Genomic DNA, 22,757 nt, shown 5'->3' on the forward strand with positions numbered 1-22,757 from the left:
AAGTTTTCAAAGACTGCCAGGTTTCCTGATTACTTTTGGGAGGAGACAGATTGTCCAACAAACATTAAGCCAAAAACCTCCATTAGACTAAATTGAAGAGGGGCTCAAAGGGCTGGATTTCCTGCTCCTTTTGTATTTGCCAAAATGAGCTTAATTGCTCAGTATTTAGACCCTCTAAATTCATAATTTAAATCTTAATTCAGGTTGTTTGTTTTTGAGTTTTGAAGTTCTGTACAAATCCAAAGAATTGGGAGTATTTAGCTATGCAGTAGTGCAGCACTTGAAGTCCCAGCATTGTTTTCAGCAATGCAGTAGTAATATTGTAATGATGTTAACTTGGCATTTAACAAAGGAGTTCTTTGTCAGTGCTATTTTTAAGTTTATGAATTTTTGGCCATTGCCTGCAAAATATAAGCCACAATGTTTCTCCCAGTAAGGCAGCTTTGTGACCATCCCACTATGTGTAATGATCAGACCCCAAGCGAGGTTCCCCAATTCATTATGGTTTTAGACAGAACAGCCAAACTCTTGATCCCCGAGTGAGGAGGGATGAACTGGTTGCTTTTTTTTTAAAACTCGTCCACCCCCTTGGTTGCAAAAGGTTAATTTTGAAAGAACCCCTTCTCTTGTGGATATCTTCTTGGCAGACCCAAATGAGTTTCAGCTTTTAAAAAGGAGCCAGTTTAGCCTAGCTTTCTTAAGTTAACAAAAATTGATTTTTAGAAATAAGGGGAGTGTGCACGAAGTTAAGTTGAACCAAAACAGATATATGGATGAGTCTGAGTTATTTGCAAAGAGTGGATAGTTTAATGTTGCAGTGGAGATTACTGATAACATAGCCAATGGTTGGTAAACAGTCAGTTTCACAAACCTCTGTTTTGCAGATTATTTGAGATTCTGCAGTTCTAATTCCTTTTTGACTATAATTGAATTCCAGCATTCAAGATGAGAGAGTCCTTTTTGTTTTCATCTTGTTCTCTGGCTGTAGCAAGTTAACTTCTAACACCTAGTGAGAGAAAGTCTTTACCTGTAGCACTGCGATATCCAGGGGATAGTTCTTTGAGATTTTCACAGTCTGTTAATGCTTGAACCCAGACTGGTATGCATGAGACCCTACAGTCCCATTGGCCATGCTGTAGCAGTTGAAGTTGGTTTATTCACCCCCGTCCTTTGTGTTTCTTTCTGAAGAATACGTAATGTGTTTGCAGTTTGGAATGTAATATTCAGGGAATGCCTTGCTGTTTAGCAGCAAGTCATCAACCCCTCATCATTAGTCACAAAAAATCACAGGCCACCCTGCTTGACTTGCCTCTTTCCCACCCTGCTTTTCCCCCACCCTAACTTTATAGGGCTGTTGTTTTCCATTCCCTGTCCATCTATAGGCATGACATTCCATGGTGGTCTCTCTTTCCAGGCAGCCGAGTAGTCTATATCAGTCACTTTTTTGGTTACTTCAGCCCTCTTTTAAAAAATACATTTTCAATGTATCATTCCAAAACGTCCACAGTACTTCAGAGTTCTGATCCATGTCGTGACAAGTATGTATTGTGCAGTGGGGATCCAGCAGACAATTTTCCACTATCATCTGGGCCGACGGAGGAGATTGTGTCCATTTGTTGGTGAACCCACCTGCCTTTCATTCATCGAGAAATTCCAGGTTTTTGAAGATCTAGCAGTTCATTCTGTTCTAAGTGTTTCTTGCTAATTAGTTGAAGTGTTTTAGAAACTGCTCCTAATCAGACAAAATGAGACATTTTTGGGTAGGCAACAATTGTGGTCCCATCTAACTCCTGCCTGTGAACTGGAATTGAACTTCTTTGGTCCAAATCAATTTTGTATTATTCATCCCAGAGCCCCCATGTATCTGGTAAGGTGTTGATGATTTATTTAATTGCTATTATCGTGGAGTTCAAATCTATTGTCATTCAGTGTCCACTTGTGGCAGGATTACTGAGCAATGATCGGAAGTGGAATAGTTGACCACTTTGTCCCTGCTCCTCACTGCCTTATCTGCCTTATGAGCACAGTGTAATCAAAGCACTGTCATCATCACCAGAATTGTGTTTTGTGTAATTTAACGTAGACAGTGTTTTGAACTCCATCTTTCTGCTCTGTATAATTTAGTGCTAGATTTTTCAGTAGAACCCTTTTTTTCTTTCTTTGAAGACTGTGTATTTAAATGGGTTTAAATTTAGTCATGCAATTGAAGTAACTTGTATTTTAAGACATTTTTTTCCTAAATTGTCTTTAGTGACTAAACTATTCTATTATCCTTTTAAATCACCTTGTTAAATGGTGGTAAAATCCTTTTCGATTATTTTGTTAGAGAATTGTGCTTCCACTGTGAAAGAATGCAGAAATTGATGCCATCTGGTCTTTCCAATTCAATGTCTTTGCCCATGTGACTGTTTGTATTCTAATAACAGATGACTGGCAAGGTCCCAACTAAGGGGTGATCGGCAGTGCCACCAACCACTGCATAGCTACATTCAGCTGGTAGATGACACGCAAATTCATGTGACTAGAAAACACCTGTCACAACTCTGTAAACTTCTCAAAATATATTCACCCGTTTAGCTTATTTACTATCCATTAGTTTTTTTTTTGTTTCCTGGGCACAGGAAAGACTTTGAATAAATTAACTCAGCACTTTGACACTTGAATTCTGGAAATTTACATACCAGAAAGAAAGTTTCATGGAAACTTGTCTGTGACTGAGCCCATAATATAAACAGTGAAATAGCCACCACAGGCAAGGAAAGTAACACAAGGTTTTGGCTTTGAGGCTGATCATTTACTATCCCCACATTTGTGCAGAAAAATATAATGTGATCTGTACTCTTGTGTGTGAACAAACTGGCTTTGAGTGTGACTATATTATAAGAGAGTTGTAAGAGAGGACATAGAATCATACAGCAGGGAAACAGACCCTTCAGTCCAACTAGTCCATGCTGACCATAGTCCCAAACTAAAATGATCCGACCTGCCTGTGCGTGACCCATATCTTTCCAAACATTTCTTAAATGTACTGATCCAAATGTCATTTAAATGTTGTAACTGTACCCGTATCCTCCACTTTCTTTGGAAGTTCATTCCATGCACGAACCACTCTGTTTCTTAAAAAAATAAAGTTGCCCTCATGTCTTTTAAAATGTTCTCCTCTCACCTTAAAAATATACACCCTAGTCTTGAAATCCCCCACCCTAAGGAAAAGACACCTGCCATTCACCTTATCTATTCCCCTCATGATTTTATAAACTTCGAAAAGGTCACTCCCCAACCTCCTGCGCTCCAGTAAAGAAAGTTCCAGCCTCTCCTTGTAACTCGAACCCTCTATTCCTGGCAACGTCCTGGTAAACCTTTTCTGAACCATCTCCAGCTTAATAATATCCTTCCTACAACAGGGAAGCCAGTACTGGGCACAGTACTCCAGAAGAGGCCTGTACAATGTCCTGTACAACCTCAACGTGCTGTCCCAACTCCTATACTCAAAGGACTGAGCAATGAAGGCAAGTGTGCCAAACACCTTTCTAACCACCCTGTCTACTTGTGATGCAAACGTCAATGAACTATGTACCTGAACCCGTTGGTCTCTCTGTTCTACAATGTTACCCAAGGCCCTACTTTTAGTTGTATAAGCCCTGCCCTTGTTTGTCTTACCAATCTTGCTGCAGAGCTCTGTAGGTCGGGGCTCCAACTCTGTGATCCGACATTATTACAACTTAACTTCTTTCACACACACTCAGTACTTTTATGAAGAGTGAAGGAATATTTTCCTTATTCCACAAATAAAAAAGGACTTTGAAAAAGTAAAGTTTTAAAAGACTGCTTTAAATAATGAACTGAAATGTCTTCAAAACCTGGTGATTAATTCGTATCACTGTTGGTTTAGATGCGCCCTGAGTAGGATTGAAGTCATCAGATTGCTTTAAACAGTATAGCAAGATGTTACATCTTGAATCACAATAGATATCAGCAATAGAAAACATGCAAAGGAAATGGAGGTGTTTGCCATTATGAAGCCTCCTTGCTGACTCAGCTGTAGCCCTCCCTTAACTGATTAATCACTGATGCTCCATGTTTAACACCACTTATGAGGTTTTATTGGGGGTAGCAAGGGAGCAGAATGAGAGAATGGGTCAGCAGTTTCATAATCACTAACAGTGGTTCAGTAGCATCACAACTGGCCAAGTCTTGAAGGACATATCTGTCAGACTGGGCTTGCAAAAGGTGGTGAGAGGAAAAAAAGGAAAAATCTAATTGATTTTATCCCTGCCAATCCATATTTGCGGATGCATCTGTTCATAATGGTAATGCTACGAGTGTCCACTGCACAGTCCTTGTGAAGTCCTGCAATCGCACTAATTTCAATCTGTGTGGCAATATTCAGAACAGATGTATCAACATAAAACTGGGCATCCAGGAGGGGCTATGGACCATCATCAATAATGTTTTATGTATCACAATCTGTGACTTCGTATCCCACCATATCCCTCCTTTGCCATTGCCATTTGCAACAGGGGACCAGCCTTGGTTGAGGACTAAAGGAGATCATGATAGTAACAGGGTAAGACATGGCTTTAAAATAAAAAGCCAATCTCATGAAGCTACAGCACAGGGCAACATGCTCATTAAATACTGGAAATAATGTGCTATGCTAAGCAATCAATGAAACCACTGCGCAAAGCTGGATAGTGTTGCTGCATTCAGCTGTGGCTGGTGTGGTGCCAGTTGAATGAATAAGATATGGAAGAGGTTAAGTAAGCATTCCCATCCTCTATTGGCAAAGTACAACATTAGTGAAGAAGACCAGGCGAAGGCACTTTTAACTATCTTTAGCCTGGAATATAAGGGTAGCATGAGATACAAGCAAAAGGGCCTGCAAGTTTGCTTAATCCAGATACCATCTGGACCTGGAAAAATACTGCAATTCCTTTATTGTTGCTATGTCAGAATCTTAGAACTCCTACTCTAATAGCACTGTAGCTGTACCAACAGCAGGTCAGAGGTTCCAGAAGGTGGCTTATTGTTTGAGGAGTATAGGAGATCGTGATAGCATTATAAGGCATAGCTTTAAAAAAGCCTTCTCAAAGGCATTAGTGATGACAATAAGTACTGCCCCCTGAATGTATAGTTTTAAAAATAAACAGAATTGAACAAAACCATTGCTACAAAGGGACACAAAGTCTAAGCTCCGAGATAGTAAGAACTGCCAATGCTGGAGTCAGAGATAACACCGTGTGGAGCTGGAGGAACACAGCAGGCCAGGCAGCATCAGAGGAGAGGAAAGTTGACGTTTCAGGTTGGGACCCTTCTTCAGAACAAAGTCTAAGCTTTTTGTTTTGTACCGAGGAAGGACTTTGGAAAGGGACAGCAATGTATAACTAAGATGCACAAGAGGAGCTGTTACCTGCCAATTTCAGTCATCTGGAAGAACTCAGCTCAGGCAGGAGGATTCCAATTTGATTGGTCCAGTGTTGTCATGGAGGATGCAGCAGGTATTGTCAGTCTCCGTGGCCCTTTCCTCCATGTCTGTGTGAAACCCCCCAGGATTCTGTAATCCAATATTAATGCCCAAAATGATCCAGTATGGGACCTCGTTCTATGTAGGCAAAATAAATATATCTGTATATTTAATTGAGAAAAGGATCATGGAGATGGTCAATCCCAGCTCCATTTCCTAATCTTGTCCAATCAGAGCCCACATGCCTGGTCTGACTACTTTTTTCCCCAGATTACTAAGGTGACTGGTTAACGGTTCCTGTGCTCCTGTATGTTGGAACCAATCATCACCTTCTTCTCATGCTGCATAAATTGGTGCTCCTTTTTTAAGAGGTAGTAGGAACTGCAGATGCTGGAGAATCCGAGACAACAAGGTGCAGAGCTGGATGAACACAGCAGGCTAAGCAGCATCATAGGAGCAGAAAGGCTGACGTTTCGGGCCTAGACCCTTCATCAGAGACCCTCCTTTTTTAAGTTTGGTTTCTTGCATATTAGTCCTTATGAATGCAAGATAACAAAAACTTTGACTTTCTGTCTCTCTTTAGCAGTGTTTATATTTTCTGCAACCATGCAGAATTCAGTAGAAAAGACTAAATGCAAAAACTGTTCTCTCTCTTTTTTATAAAATAGAAGTAAACAGGGACAAACAATTGCTTGATTATTGAAAGTTGAGGCAGAACAGGGAACCCAAATTTTGATATTGCCTTCAGATTCCAGTTAGTAACTAGTCTGAAAGCAGTAGTTTTTTTTTAAAAATGTGACTTAATTGGGACACCAGTTAGACACTGAAACTCTGCATGTCCATCATTCACATCAAGATAAAATGGCTTTGGAGATTCCTACGCAGAAATGCTTGGGCTGCACAATTAATGCTAGTACTTTTGATTCTGCGTGTGTTCTTTTACAACAATGTGCTTTGAATTCCTAAATAAGTTGTCGTGATCCACTTTTGGCAAGCTGTGTTCTGTTCGGAAATGTGTGCATTTCCGCCCTGGTGGTACACAACTTGCACACTTATTGACTGGATTAGAAGGTTTTTTTTTTGTTTCCAACGTGCACTGCCATAATTTATTGCTGGACTGTATGCAGCAAACGTTATTTTCCTATTTCTTTTCCTCAGAAATTGAAGCAAAGGATGCTTGTGACTGGTTGAAAGCTGCTGGATTTCCACAGTACTCCCAGCTATTTGAAGGTAAGCTATTTGATTTTTAAGTTTCCCATTCTCTTAGGTAATTGACATTAGATTCTGGGATCTCCATGTTTGGGGTTATGAACATTTTCCTTCATTTTGTGTTTCAGTTCACACAACTGACACTGAAATCTACTGAAGTGTCAGAGTAGTCCAATTGTAACATCAGCCCTAAATGGCTCAAATAAATACTTACAAGAACAAGTTAAAATTAAGCTATTTCAACACTAGATTGTTGTTTGTCTTTCTATTGTCTAATGCTTAGAGTATACATGGTGGATAAAGTAACTTAAAATGAAATGTTTTCCTGAGCATTTCCTTATTTCGGTCACTATCCATCACAGCATTTGACTCATGACTATATACCAAAAACTCCCAAGCAGCAAATTGTGGCTTCAAAGTCTCTGTGATTTGTCAAACATTTCTTCATGATATGAGAACTCCGCAGAATTTAATCACTCCCTTCCATTTCATTCTTCACAGCCTCCCAGTTTCCTATTGATATTGAAGTTGTGAAAAATGATCATGAGTTTTTAGACAGGGATGCCACAGAGTCTTTGTGCAGGTAAGACCTTGCTCTAGCAACACAATTTTGTGTAGAAAAAGCCGTTATACTTCTGTAACAAGTAACTGTGGATCGTGGCAATGAGCTTAATAAGAGGGCTATTTTGAGGTTAATTTCCTCTCTACCTTCACACATGGAGAAAGTGAACCTAGCTTACTCATGAGTTACTGATTTGCTTGAATAGAGAGATATAGATTTGGACATCGAGAGGACATGTCCTCACTGTCCTAGGCACAGAATGCCCAAGCTTATGTGTGTAATTAAAGTTTGTTTCATTCAAGAGATGAGAGCGACTTTCCTTGACATCTTATGATGAGTGCCACATCATGGACGCCTATCAAAACTAGTCAACAGGAAGGAAAATATGAAGGTCTGTCTCAATTGGTTGGAGTCATATCTAGTTCAAAGGGAAGTGGTTGTGGCTGTAGGGGGTCAGTTATCCCAATCCCAGGACTTTACTCCAGGAGTTCCTCCAAGGTAGTGCCCTAGGCTTCACCATTTTCAGGAACTTCGTCAAGCCTTGTTATCCTTCCCCCAACTGTATTGCCCCACATTTTTCTGGGTTGAAGTCCATTTGCTACTACTCTTTCCAGTTGACCGGTCTGTTGACATCCTGCAGTTTATAGCTATCCTCCTCACTACCTCCTCATTCATTTTTGTGTATTCCGCAAATGGTTTCTTCATCTCCTTTGTATTTAAATCCAAATTTAAGCGTTCTCAGGAGGCAGAAGATATTCTTCTGAGACTGAGATTAAAAGTCACTGCAGGCATAAAATAATGCATTGTACTTAACATCTAATTGTCTGTGCCATAAATGTGGATCCTACAAACCTTCCATTTCATGGAAGTCATAAAATAATGTTTTTTGCTTCTCTATGTAAATGTATCTGTGGTAAATGTAGGTTACATAACACAATCTCACTGAATGCATTAGCGTGGATTTTGCGGATAATGACAGCAAAGCTATACGCATTCACCATTGTAAGTTCACTGAAACTGACATTCTCCTTGATTTGGCTCCATATTTAAACTGCCATCAGAAAAAATAACACCATTCCAGAAATGGCTAGAGCTTCATTGGCAACTTCTTTCTCCCCCCCAAGTTCAGTGCTGATTCTATTGCTTTTATACTGACCTCCACATTCAGGTAAACAATCTCTCAGGAGGACTGCTGACTTACAAAATTGCATTTATGTTATTGATGCACTAGTTAGGCTAATCTACTTAATTGGACCTTGGCCTGAGTTTTACTTCGTTCTTTTATTTTTAAGAGATTGCTTTGTGTGCTAATAGTGTGTGACCAGCTGCAGAACTTTAAATTAGACCTGTGGTGAATGGTCATATTTGAGGAAGTCTAGGAACCCTATCCAATGCATGTTAACTAACTACTATAAAGAACTGAATCAATGTATAATGTATTCTTTAAATACTTGATAATTATTGCGTTGTCCTTCAATCAAACCTTCATCCTTACAAAACAAAGTTTAAAGCTGGATTCTTGATCAGTCAGGGAATTGAGGGTTACAGGGAATACATAGGAAAGTGGATGTCAGGAATGTCAGATCAGCCATGATCCTATTAAATGACAGAGCAGGCTTAAGGGCCCCAGTGATCTACCTTTGTTCTTATTTCCTCTGGTCTTAACAGTTTAAGTGTGCAGCTGATTAACTTTGTATAAAAATGCTAAATGTTTCCTCTGCTTGTAGTCAGTTGGAAGGCGTATGGGTGTCAGATGTGATACTTGAAGTCACAGCAAAACATTGATGTAATAGAAGGCATCGCCAATACAAAATAACTACCACTGGTCAACTCCTTAGATCTCTCACACTGAAATAGTTGAGAGTAATGTTTTGGGAATACCTGCACTTTTATGCTGCAAAAGGACATGAACTGATTGATTGATTGTCCTGGTTATCTGTGGAGCAATTGTAAAACCAATTATTATGCAGGGCCTAGAATTCAGGATCCTGAACACCACCCAGAATTTACACCAGAGAGACGCAGGAGGAACTGGGATATAATAGTTAAATTCTGGTTAATTGTAGGGAATGACAGGGTTTTGTGGTTAGCATAAATTAGAGATTAGTTCTAAGCATGATGATATAAATAGTGTTGTGGTGCATCATTTTCTGGAAAAGTACTGTTGAGCAAAGAGATGTATAACCGTGTTATATCGTAGAATCCCCACTATGTAGAAGTGGGCCATTCGGCCCATTGATTCAATACCAAACCTCCAAAGAGCATCCCATCCAGACCCATACTATCCCTGTAATCCTGCACTCCCCATGGCTAATACGCCTAACCTGCACATCCCTGGCCTCATTCGTTTGCCTGCCTTTGGCCCATTTCCATGCAAACCTTTCCTATTCATGTACCTATCCACATGTCTTTTAAATGTTGTAACTGTACCTGCACCTACCACTTTCTTTGGCGGGTCATTTCATGTACTCACTGCCCTCTGTGGGGGAAAAAAAGTTGCCCCTTAGGCGCCTTTTTAAATCTTTCTCCTCTTAGCTTAAACCAATGCCCTCTAGTTTTGGAGCCCCCTACCTTTGGGAAAAGACTGTGGCTATTCACATTATCTATGTCTGTCATGATTTTTATAAACCTCCATAAGGTCACGTCTCGGCCTGCTATGTTCCAGCGGAAAAAGGTCCCAATCTATCCAGCCTCAAACCCTCCAGTGTCGGTAGTATCCTTGTAAATTTTTTCGACATCTTTTCCAGTTTAAAAATACCCTTCCAGGGCAACCAGAGTTGTACGCAGTACTCAGAGTGTGGCCTCACCGATGTCCTGTATAGCCACAATATGATGTCCCACTCCTATACTCAATGCTCTGACCAATGAAAGTAAGTGTGCTAAATGCTGCCTTCACCACCCTAACTACTGCTGATGTCACTTTCTAGGAACTATGTACCTCCACCCTCGCGTCTCTTTGTTCGACAACACCCCCCAGGGCCCTACCATTGAACTGTGTAAGACCTGTCCTGGCTTGTCTTGCCTAAATGCAACGTCTTGCATTTATCTGAATTAAATTCCATTTGCTGCTTCTCCACCCATTGGCCCATTTGATCAAGATCTCGTACTTACCTTCACTGTCCACTATACCACCAATTTTGGTGTCATCTATAAACTTACTAAGGATACCTGCTATATTCACATCCGAATCGCTTATATAAATGACAAACAGCAGTGGACCCAGCACTGATCCCCGTGGCAGCCCGCTGCTCACATGCCTCCAGTCTGAATAACAGCCCTGTACCATCACCCTCCTGTGTCTTCCATCGTCAAGCCAATTTTGTATCCAATTGGCAAGCTGTCCCTGAATCCCATAAACAATCTACCATGTGGAACCTTGTTGAAGGCCTTGCTGAATTCCATGTAGACAACATCTAACACTCTGCCTTCATCAATCTTCTTAGTCACCTCTTCAAAAAAAACAAACTCCATCAAGTTAGTGAGACATGATTTCCCACTCAAAGCCATGCAGAATTTCCCTAATCAGTCCTTGCCTTTCCAGCTACATGTAAATCCTGACTCTCAGAATCCTGTCCAACAGCTTATCCACTACTGATGTCAGATTCACCGGTCTATAGTTCCCTCGATTGTCCTTGCAGCCTTTCTTAAATGATAGCGCAACATTATCCACCCTCCAGTCTTCCAGCACCTTGCCCATGGCTGTCCATGATACAACCTTTGTGCAGTTTAATTGCTCAGTCTTGTTTCTGTGTGAATTTGCATACACTCTACTACATTTTTCTCTCTTTTTATTTTTGGTTAGTTGCAAGAGCATCATAATTCTAAGTTTATCCCTAAAGGAGATGTGATGGGTTAGGTTAGGTTTTCTGTGGTTAGGTGACTAGAGTACCTTTCCTCAACTGTGTTCTTTGTGCATTCCATAACTTGTTCGTCAGTCATAAAAACAAAAGCTGCTTGTGAAATCAGTGCCTCTGGCAGCATCTGTGGAGAGAAAAGCAGGATTGATGTATTTTGTCCAATATGACCCTCCTTCAGAATTTCAGCTCCACAGGGTTAACTCCATTTCTCTCTGCAGATGCTGCCAGAACCATTGTTTCTCCAGCACTCTGTCATCATTTCAGATTTCCAGAATCCATTGTATTTTATTTTTGTTCCTAAGTCATCTTAGCAGATCAATACAGGTTAGTTAATTATAGCTGGCTGAGATGTATGTGCGCGCTAAAAGACAATAGAGTTTGGGTGAGGAAGGGGGAATGAAACAGGAATTATTATTAAATGTTATCATCTATTGTCGTGTCCAGTACAAGTATGAAGATATTACAAATTTTAATGCTATATTTTAAAAAGTTAATGTGAAAGCTGTTAAAATAGAATTCTATGTGAATTTTGGCAATGTCGACCATCAAATGCATGGCTAATACCTGGTTAAATATGAACATTAAGTGAAGAAACTGCGCAGTCTTTTCTGAAGTTCACACATCTCACTGTTTGTAGGATTTTTGGTCCGCCGTTAAACAATGTAGGTTTTCAAACAACTTGTCTTCATGCTTTGTTATGAGCCAAAGAGACATTGAATCTCAGTGGGTGTTAGAAAGTGAAATGGATCCCAAAATCATTCGTTGTATTGTGTAGGGCCCTCATCTAGATGCAGACATGGGCAGTCTCAAACTCTCATGGTGTGTAAAACTAAACAACAGCGTTTATTGGTTTAGTAGATCACGTTATTTGGAAAAAGGACTCTCAATTTGACATGGGTGAAACAGCTATGTTTTTATCTCCTTTAAAGCAAGGAGAAGCAGCTTTTGTAGATGAATGTCATGTGAAAGCCATCAAACCTGGTGTAGGACAGCTATGCATCCAGGATAATGAAAAGCTGTACCTTAACAGTGGAAATGAGACTGCTGGCTATAATTTCAACTCCCCTGAAAACCAAACTTCTGGTAACTCAACTACAAGAAGCCAAACAGTTTAATGAGAATCAACTGTTTTAGTCAAGAGCTTCACTCCAGCCAAAACAAAAACTTACCTAATAAAGAGATTGGAAGAACTCCAATTTGTGTTTTATTCTTCATCTGTATCTAATCTTCATGTGTGGTAGTATGTGTGAGTCAAGTGAGGGACACATATTCTCTTAAACCTCCTGGAGCAAATGTAGAATAATAAATGCCCTCTTGCTTTAAAATTCAACATAGTTTGTTGCTGGGATCAAGTAAATTAGAACAATCACACTGGCAAGGAAATATGCACACCTTGCACATTAAGTCATCTTTTGATCACAAACAGTTTTGTAAAAAAACGTTTTTTGAAGAAAAAAGACATTCTGTCTGTGACACTCTGATAATTTAGATGTTTATTTTTTCCAGACGATTGAAAACATTGAACAAATGTGCAATGATGAAATTGGAAATTGGTAGAGAGAGAAGAAAGGTAAGTTCATTCTATTGGCACTTTATTTTAAATTCCAATCATATGGTGAAAAATACAGAATTCAGTTTCTTAACATGCATGGTCTGTTTGAGAAAGTAAAGCTATTGAAAGTTCAGAAATGTATCATTGATTTATCAATACATTGTAAGCTGAAATAGTATGCCATCGTGATGAGTTCCCAATCTGAATCAGACTTTTAAGAGGAAGGAAGATCTGAAGGTGAAATAACATCATACTCTGGTATTTCAAAAGAAATACCACATTGATATGGCCATTGTTCCTGGGCTGTCCTGGCAAACACAGTGGGTGTCATGAAGGGGTGGAAGGATTGGAAAAGAAAGGAGATGTACTTTACCTTGAGAGTAAATGTACAAATCTGATGTTGTTCTACTTTTGAAGTTTCCAACCAGATTAATTCAAGACAGAACATTTAAAACATTTCCCAGGATAAGTGAAGTTGTGCAATTGTAGGGATGCCAGAAAGTGCTCCTTCATGTTCATTTTCTTTTACCGAAAGCATTCTATTCTTCCCACATTTTCACGTGTTCATAATTAATATTAAACACTGCCAACAAGTCATTGTATTAAAGATGATAAATGTTTTTAGTAATAGAAATTAATATTGGTAAATTGTACTTAAGAATTACTGACCGTTGCAACAGCTTCCTAATAGAAATGACATGCCTTGGAGCACAAAACTGTTCTGTTCAATTTTAACACTGTACCACTGTGTCTTTGGACTTTTTAGTTGCAAACAATAGAGAAAACCCCTACAAATATCACCAAATACCCAGCTGTGAATTTTATGATACTAGTTCTGTATAGGTGAGTTGAAATAAATAAATAAGGCCTGCTGATATAACTGATCTCCAAATAAGAATGATTTACTTGCAAGCAAAATGCACCCTAATTGCAAATAAATCTGTCTTTAATGAAACCAACAATGTGCCTTCAGTGATTTCCCTTTGGTAAGCCCTTCCTTCCTTAGATGAGGTGTTCTGAACAAAAGCCACAAAGGCATGATTACATATTAATTCTTTGTGATCTACTAATCACGTAACATTTTTGCAAGGATCTAGAGTAAAAACTGTTTCAAATGTATGTGCATTACTATATAAGATGGTTGAGAAAATCCCTTTAACTGCTTGTCCAGTTGGGAGATTAAGGAGTGATTAGCTATATAATTCTCATTATACATGGATTTTGAAGATACTCATCCATTCAAATCTGTCCTGAGTTGTGGAATGTTGTACTCTGTAGACCTTGAGCTCTAATTCCATTTGCACAAGTTACATTACCAAGGCTGATTTACTTCTAACTTTATAATACTACCCACCTTGCCTCCCACTTCCAAAAGCCTTGCTTTCATCATCCAAGTTCTCTAATACTATCGGTGGCCTCCTCACCTCTGTCCTGTGAATGTCACAACTCATCCAAGAAATCACAAATCACTTTCTCAGCTTTACAAAGTGCCACACCCTCGTCACTTCTTCTTTCTTTTGGCATTTGATGTCTCAGCATATTGATTTCAGAATTCTTGTTTCAAATTCCTCCTTGCCATCTCCTTACCTCATACTAGCCTGCTTTGTCCATTACTTTGACACCGTTTTTTATCATTCACTTCCTCTGTTTCACCATCAGCAGCTGAAATTAATCACTACCATCACTCTGGCACATGCTACTCGGTTTTATCCTTTTCCTTATCTCTCCCTCTTTCTGTAACTCTTCCTGCCTCGCTATCGCCCTCTCTCTCTCGCGCGTGCTCTCTCTCTAACCCCCGACCCCACTTCACTCCAACCCTCTCTTTCACTTGTTCTCTTCCTTTCTTTTTCCTTCCTTTTCTCTTTCTCTCCTTGCTTGATCATGCTCGCTCTCGCTCTCTCTCTCACGCACTCTTTTATCTGACTGGTTTTCTTGCTCTCTTTTTCTTTTTCTCCCTCTCCCTCTCTTGCATGCTTTTTTTTCTATTGTGTTCTAGACTCTCCCCTTTCTCGCCTCTACCCTGCATATTGTCCTTTTTTTAAATTTGGAAGTGTCCAAGTTAATGAACAATATAAATACTTATAATTGATATAATTAATATAGATATTGTTGATTTTGATCATGAATGCAATTCTACTTGAGCTTCTTCAAACAAAAAGCTTGACTAAATTTTGCCATTCACTATCAGACTTGATGACTATGACTTGATGCATGAACGGAAAAAAAAATCACCAAAGATTCATGCCCCATCAATGATGGTGATATCTGTTCATCAGTCTTTGCAAAGAATCAGTGCTTACTTTTTGTCTTCTGTTTTCAGAGTGATGATTCTGAAGATGAAGATCCTTGTGCCATCAGTAGCAAGTGGACTTTTCAAAGGCGCAGCAAGCAGTGGTCTCGTGTGGAGGCATTAGAACTTTTCCACCCGGAAAATCTTTGCTTACCCAGTAGTCCATGTTTGAAGAGTGTTGACTGTGATGATATATTCCCAGAGCTGGAAGAGAAGCAGGAAGTCTCATCAGTTCACAGCAGCAGTAGCAGCAGTGCAGGCAGTGATGGTATCAGCTTGCCAAAAAGCTCTGAAGCACACGCTACAGACTTTGAGACTAGTCGAAGTTCCTCAAGATGTTCCTCAATTAAATTGCCGTCTGCAGACTCTTCCTTCAGTGGCCCACCATCTCCAAATGAGCTGTCCAGTTTTGGTACTGATGAAAAGGTCACTCAAAAGTTCTCAAAGACCAGGGGAAAGGGTTTGTTAAAGAAAATGGAAAAGCTTCGATTAAGAAGTTCTAGTCAGAAAAGGAACAATCAACAAAAATGTAGGCCATTTATCAGCGCGCCTGTACTTCAGGAAGGATTTGATGAAGAAAAAATGAGAAATCTCAATTGTGTTGACATTGCTGAACTTGATGAGACCTTTCTTAGACAGAATCCATCATACTCCTCCCAAACCTGCAGTAGTAGCAGTCAATCAGAGAACAGTAGTACAGTAAGCACACCAAGCCCTGTCCTTCGAACACGGAGCCAAACTTTAAGTAGAAACCGAGATGGAATGTATATGGAAAGTTTTGATTCAGCACCACCATCCTGCAGGAGTGTTAGCCAACAGAACTTTATAAATGAGAAGGGTCAACATGACCATCTTCTTTTTCAGATTCCACAAGGCCATAAACCAGGAACGTTTCCTAAAGCACTTCAGCATGGTATTGTTTCACCAATAGACACTTCAGTAAACTGGAGAACTGGCAGTTTCCATGGTTATCGTCGAAGTAGGTTTGGCAGGGACAGTCGGCTGAGCAGTTCAAAGGAGATTGATTGTAGACATGATTCCCATGACTTATTAGACAATCGAATAAGTATTTATGATAATATCCCAGGGGTGCTTGTTCACCTGAACAATGGAGAGGCAGCAGATGCAGCTGACGATGAAGTGTTTGCAGAGCTGGATGATGTCATGGAGCATGTGAATGGCCTTCAAAGATTCGTGAACAAGTGGTCAGAAAAGTTTTCTGATGAAGGAGAATCTGATTCTGCAAATGACTCAACGTCTCCTTATCCATCCTCTCCAAAGGACATTCATCTGGAGATAGAGAAACATCTTGGGTGTGTTAATGAGGAAACACAAGCTAGTAACTTGGACATTACTGAAAAGTCTGTCAATGAATTGGACCCATCTGTCGTGCATTACGAGAGGGACTCGGGAGTTGGCTCATCTTTGACGCACAGTAACAGGTATTAACTACTGATCTTTTCCCTTTGATGTGGAACTACACGGATTAGAAATGTTTACATTACATTTACAATATTGTAAATATATTTTGGTGTAGCCATCATTTTTGTGTTCGAATGAATTAATTACTGTGATCACTTTCACAAACTTGCACTGTTGAATGTTTAACCCACTTTGTGCAACTAGCACTCTGTGATCGCTGTTAACCAATGCACACCAGTACATGTGCGAATAAATAGTTAAATTATGATTTGTACCATATGTCTGATATGAAATAAGGCTCTTAATTCCACTTAACAGTTCTCTTCTAATTCCCATTTACATTCCCTGATTAAATATAGAAGTACTGTCATGATGCATTATCGCTGCCGTGTGCCTTTTTAGATATAATATTCAAGCAAAGTGGACTGGGGTTAGTGAAAGTGCAGATAGTGCAATCAAGTCGAAAGTTCCCATGGGTAACAACACCGAGGTACTTGTATTCTCCAAAGTATATGGGAAGTACAAAATCTACTTTTCATAAAACATTTTATTTTAATTATGATATTAGGGCACTATATTGTACAAACCAATCAACATAACTATTGTTAGCTAACCATAAATCAGTCTGAAATTCCCCTGTTCAAATTCCCTAGTTCTTCAGTTATCCAATCTGTGTCCTCCATTGTTCCTAACCTGGGTGATAGAAAGTATTCCCCTCTCCACCAATAATATCTCACTTTGAGTGTGCGAACCAGCCATGTAGCATATTGGTTTAGAATAATGCACGTTTGTGTGATGCATGTCCGCTTCAGCTTTGAGAAGGTATTCAGTTCATTAAAAGCTATTGTGTAAATTTTGCATCTGACTCTGGATGTTCATTTTAATATTTAATGATGTGACATACAGCAAGATCATCCAGATGCATTGGTGAGATTCTAAGAAAACTAAGCCAGATGAACTTGCAGGACCAAATAAACAATGTTTTTTTTTTGAGGGGAAAATGATCAGTACTTTTCCGAAAATCTGAGACTTACAATTACATACTGAAGACCTAAAGATTGAAACTTAAACATTTGAACTTGTTTTCATATGGATACAGGCACCATTAGGCAAATTTTACAACTTTCAACATGGATTTTTTCTTTTTTACTAAAACTGATTAATTCGCACAAATGAAACTAATATATAGTTTGTTTTCAGATTTCAAATTGTTTATTCATGGAGAACTAGATGTTCTTGACGTTTATGTTTTGTCATTAAAGCCATTTTCAGTGTATTATGAAAGCTGTACTAGGTTCCCCTTCTTAAATATCTCTCCCTAGAGCTTATTACTGCAAAGGAAAAAAAACTGCATTTTTTTACACCAGCCAATTGTACTGTTTCCTTGAAAATTTTACCTTTTGACTATTTTAATACATTCTAATACAACAAGGACTTAAACTCAAATGTTTAGATTAGAGTTTAAAACAGAACATTGCCCACAAGATCTTCTTTTGACATCTTTTGTTATTTTGGGAAGAATATAATTCACCACCTCTCTGGTAGAAACATATTGCCAGCCTAATGCTGTTTTATGTTCCAGGCGACAGAGGTTATGCTGGCAGGGTGAACTGAACTTGGATCCTCAGCATTTACACCTACAGATTGATGGCCAGTCTGCTGCTCAGCTCAACCTCTTACAGAAATTGGCTCTCCTGAAGCTCACAACCCTGATGGACAAATACTCACCCTCCAGCAAGCAAGGCTGGAACTGGTAGGCTGTTGGATATAATTTAGACTTGGTTTGTGAAACATTTATAATCCACAAACACAATTCAGATAGATTGTTTTATTGATGTCCTCTGCATCCCTCAATTTTAAATGCAACCTAGTTCGTTGGTCCTTACCATTTATCTCTTATGTATATCATGATTTGACTAAAATTGAACCAATCCCAAAGAATTAATTTAAAAAGAATGTTAAAATTACATGGATCAAGGGTTGCAAGAAGCTATTTTTGTGTAAAAACCAAAAGAACTACAGATGCTGTAAATCGAGAACAAAAACAAAATTGCTGGAAAAGCTCAGCAGGTCTGGCAGCATCTGTGAAGGAGAAAACAGAGTTAACGTTTCGGGTCCGGTGACTGAGGAAGGGTCACCGGACCCGAAACGTTAAAGCTATTTTTGTGTAGTTGCTGAATAATGCCTCTTTGAAGATCAAAGCATATCCCTTAATGTTGGCATCTCATGGCCTGCATTTTTGTAGTATTAAAATATTATTTGAAATAATATTTGCTGTTACATGAGGATTGTATTTCCTTTTCATTGTATCAATTTACAGATTATCCATAGCACCTTTTGATCCTACAAAATTCTTTATAATTATACAACACATATGATTTCAAAATACTTCACCACAGATAATTTATATTTTGTGGTTAATGTATTCATCCTTTCTCATGTGGTGAAATACCTGACAATGCTAAGAAACGTTTTTAAGTGTTTGGACACTCACTAATTATACTGCGGCATGTTCTCTTGAATAGTTTATTTATCCCGTACGTGAGTTTAAATGCTGGATTTTATGGTATAAGAGGGAACAGAAGATGCTGGCAAACCAATTGGTACAGGGATTGGACACCTCTTGGCCATGTTTTTTTTAAAGGCAGGACTCATGCCCCTTTCAAGGCAGGATGCCTCAAGAGTTGTTTGCCAATTAAATAGTCTGCAACTCTCTGGTCCCAGCAGCACCCCTTGGAGTGATGAACACTTCCGGGACTATTCCCAGCCCCCATCAGCATGGAGCTAGAGTTAAATGTAAATGGAGGTGAGGTAGAGGCTTTTTTTTTGTGAGGTCAGGCACCTGGTGAGGGGTTTAGTGGGATGGAGTAGATTGACCAGGCATGGAGGGCACTCTAATGGGTCTAGGAGGCTTTTTAAAGTGGACCACTCCCATTCACATAGTGAAAGCTGCTGCATTTCACACAATGTAGGTCTCTCCCTCTACTGGCTAAATCTGAGTAGTGATGAGATTGATGGCCACCTCAGGGCCTCTCTGCTGGTAACTTTTTTTTTGTTTCTATTTATTCACGGGTGTTGTCATTGGTTGTTGGGACAGTATTTATTCTCAATCCATAGTTACCCTTGAGAAGGTGGGTGGTGAGCTGTGGCCTTGAATTGCTGCAGTTCATTTGGCATAAACAAACCCACAATGCTGTGAGACAGAGTTCCAAGATTTTGATCCAGCAACACTGATATATTTCCGAGTCAGGATGGTGAATGGCTTGGAGGGGAACTTGCAGTTGGTTGTGTTCCATTGCTTCTGTTGCTCTTATCCTTCCATATGGTAATGATGGAGTGTTTGAAAGGTGCTATCAAAGGAACCTTGTTAAATTTTCTGCAGCACTCCTTGTAAATGATACACACTACTACTATTGCTGTGCAACAGTACTAGAGGGAATGAATGTTTGTGGATGGGGTGCAGATCAAGAGGGCTGGTCTATCCTGGATGGTGTCAAGCTTCTTTGCTGTCTTTGAAGCTGCACTCAACCAGGCAAGCGGGGGGAGAATTCTGTCACAGTCCTGACTTCTGCCTTGCAGATCGAGAGTCAGGCTGCTGTGAAAATTTCTGCAGGGACAGGTACATAACAGTGACCATAGTACGAAGGGCATTCTGTCTAAATTTGTGAAGTTCTCTCCCTTTTATCTGACTTCTACGAGGTCCTACAAGTCAGCACAGAAAAGTGGTCTTTAAGTGGCAGTCATTTAATTTTTCATTATCTGCCCTCAAAAGAGCACTTGTTTATACTCTCTCTCAATTTAATAATGGCCTAAGTTGGCAGCTGTATTGTAGATGAAACTGTCAGCATTGGTCACCGTTACTGTGTAAAACTGATTGCAACACTTAGCTGTAAATTCTAGCAATCTGGAATCTGCTGTGCAATCTGGAAACTGTTGTGACTAATGCCCTGATTTCCCCCAAAGATGAATTGTTTCAGGCTTTGCAAATACAATCAATACAGACTCAGTAAATGGACGGGAAATTAACCTCTTCTGTATTATTCCAGCTTTGAAAAACTAATGATTTTAAGCTGCAAGCTTTGCTAAACAACTCTCTAAATAACATCTATGCAGTTTGATTTCTCCAATTTATAAACTCAACTATTAAAATAAACTTAAAAGAAAATAACTAATTTCATTATAGTTTAGTTTCTCTCTTTAAGTCCCATGTATGTGTTAAATGTGTATTCTAAACCCTATGTCTTCCTGCTTTGCTGTTTGTGAGAATCCTCCAGTCTGATTACTGCCTGCGTTGTTTTCAGATGCCAGTGGCAGCTTCAAATTCAAATCAATGCCAGAAGAGAGGAAATCTAGAGCTCACTAAATCTTTCTGGGCAGTTTTATTACAGGCCAACAGAGTGCATCACTTCTTTCCTGGCTGACTGTAAAATACAGTCTGATTATGTTTTGTTCTGTGCAATTTGAGAACAGCAATGACTGTTGTATATAAAATCTTATTAACTGTTGAATTCCTGATTTCTGCAGGACAGTTCCAAAGTTTATCAGGAAGATGAAAGCACCTGATTACAAAGACCATGTAGTGTTTGGTGTTCCATTGTTGCTAAACATGCAGCGTACAGGGCATCCATTACCTAAGGGTATTCTGCAGGCCATGTGTTTTCTCAGGAGCCATTGTCTCGATCAGGTTTGTGTGACTTTTTTTTTAAGAAATGATTTTGATCCGTGTTTATGCTTGACACAAAGTAAGAACGTCCAGTTTCTTTTTACTTGATGAAACCATTGGTTGGCGTGTCCTGGTCAAATGTAAAATGGAACAAAAACAGAAGTTACTGGGAAAGCTCGGCAAGTCTGGCAGCATTTGTGAAGAAAAATTGGAGTTAACGTTTTGGGTCTGGTGACCCTTACTCAGAACTGTAAAATGGACCAGATTGTGTCTTAACCTCGGCTTCAGAAGTACTCACTTTATATGTTCGGACTCCATTTTAATCAATCAGTCTCTGAGTGAAGTAGGTAATTTAGTGCTAATTTATGGCAGCTTTATTTTCTTGATTAACTCATGCTTGCAAAACCAGAATACTTCAGACTTGGGATTCCTTTATAATCTATAGCAAAAGGAAGCTTTCATAGCTTTGTGACCTGAATTCAAAATCTGGATAGAAGAGACGGTTGTTGGGGTAATTTTGATTTGGGCCATACAAGGTGGCTTGTGGTGTCTCTGTCCCAGGTTTTATGTCTGTTGATGTTGCCCCTGGTGTGTTTGTTAATATTACAATGCAAAAAAAGTGTAAAGCGATTTAATAGTGTTTATTTAAAAGCTTTATATTAAAAGTAAGAATTATCGCTGACTATGCTTCCTCAAATTTGGTTCCATTCACAGTGGACTTGCAGGAAGGTTTAAATGAAGCATCAAGTTATATTTTTGATACAGGTTGACTTTGATTTTTATGCCAGTTACTGATGAAAAAGCTGTGATCATGTGTTTCTTAAAAAAGATTTTTAAAAGTTTGTTTACTTCTAATTTTATGATGTTTAATTGTCTTTCTCATGTACATCATATTAGGTTGGGTTATTCAGAAAATCTGGAGTAAAGTCAAGGATCCAGGCACTAAGAGAAATGAATGAGAACTGTCCTGATGGAGTCCGCTATGAAGGCCAATCTGCATTCGATGTAGCAGACATGGTAAAACAGTATTTCCGGGATCTACCTGAACCCTTGTTGACTACCAAGCTCTGCGAGTCATTTCTCCATATATATCAGTGTAAGAGTACTTGTGTTAAAGTCATTAATTTCTCTTTTTTTTTTATTGACTCCAATAGTCAGAAGTTGTTTCTTGCAATACAAACACAATCCCTCCCATTAAAAGGTGCTTGTTCCTGCAGAGTGAGAGTTAACTTATTTTAAACACTGGGTGGAATATGACAACGTCAGAGTGAGCTTTGGCAAAATTTGTCAGAATGAGATGAGCAGTTGGTTGAGACCTATCCCGATATAGCTGTGTTTTTGTTAATGCTTTACCCATGTGGCCTAGTGAATTTCTCACTAGGCAGGAACAAGCTGCCAATTAAGGTGCATTAGAGCTTACTAGGCAATGGCCTAGGGGGGTAGTATCATTGGTCCGTTAATGCAGAGACCCTGGTAATATTCTGGGTACCTGGGTTCAAATCCTGCCACAGCAGATGATAGAATTGGAATTCAAAGAAAATCTGGAATTAAGAGCCTAATGATGACCATGAATCTATTGTTGTAAAAATGCCCTTTTGGGGAAGTAAACTGCCATCCTTCTTTGGTCTGGCCTACATGTGACTCCAGACCCACAGCAATAAGGTTGACTCTAAGCAGTTAGGAATCGGCAATAAGCGCTGGCCTAGCCAGCTACGCCCACATCCCGTGAATGAATAAA

General features: G+C 39.3%; 1 protein-coding gene across 4 annotated transcripts in view; it reads left to right on the forward strand.

The window, feature by feature from the left end:
* Nucleotides 1-22,757, forward strand: part of si:dkeyp-23e4.3 (rho GTPase-activating protein 7) — a 158,173-nt gene that overhangs the window by 119,914 nt on the left and 15,502 nt on the right. For all 4 annotated transcript variants that reach the window (XM_048603460.1, XM_048603461.1, XM_048603462.1 and 1 more), the window contains exons 2-8: nt 6,623-6,694; nt 7,175-7,256; nt 12,599-12,662; nt 14,965-16,376; nt 17,939-18,109; nt 20,881-21,040; nt 21,917-22,115. In XM_048603460.1, coding sequence (XP_048459417.1) covers nt 6,623-6,694; nt 7,175-7,256; nt 12,599-12,662; nt 14,965-16,376; nt 17,939-18,109; nt 20,881-21,040; nt 21,917-22,115 — 2,160 coding nt within the window. The remainder of the gene's footprint in view (nt 1-6,622; nt 6,695-7,174; nt 7,257-12,598; nt 12,663-14,964; nt 16,377-17,938; nt 18,110-20,880; nt 21,041-21,916; nt 22,116-22,757) is intronic.

Source organism: Rhincodon typus, chromosome 12 (genome assembly GCF_021869965.1).
Source record: "Rhincodon typus isolate 14 chromosome 12, sRhiTyp1.1, whole genome shotgun sequence".
Lineage (NCBI taxonomy): Eukaryota > Metazoa > Chordata > Chondrichthyes > Orectolobiformes > Rhincodontidae > Rhincodon > Rhincodon typus.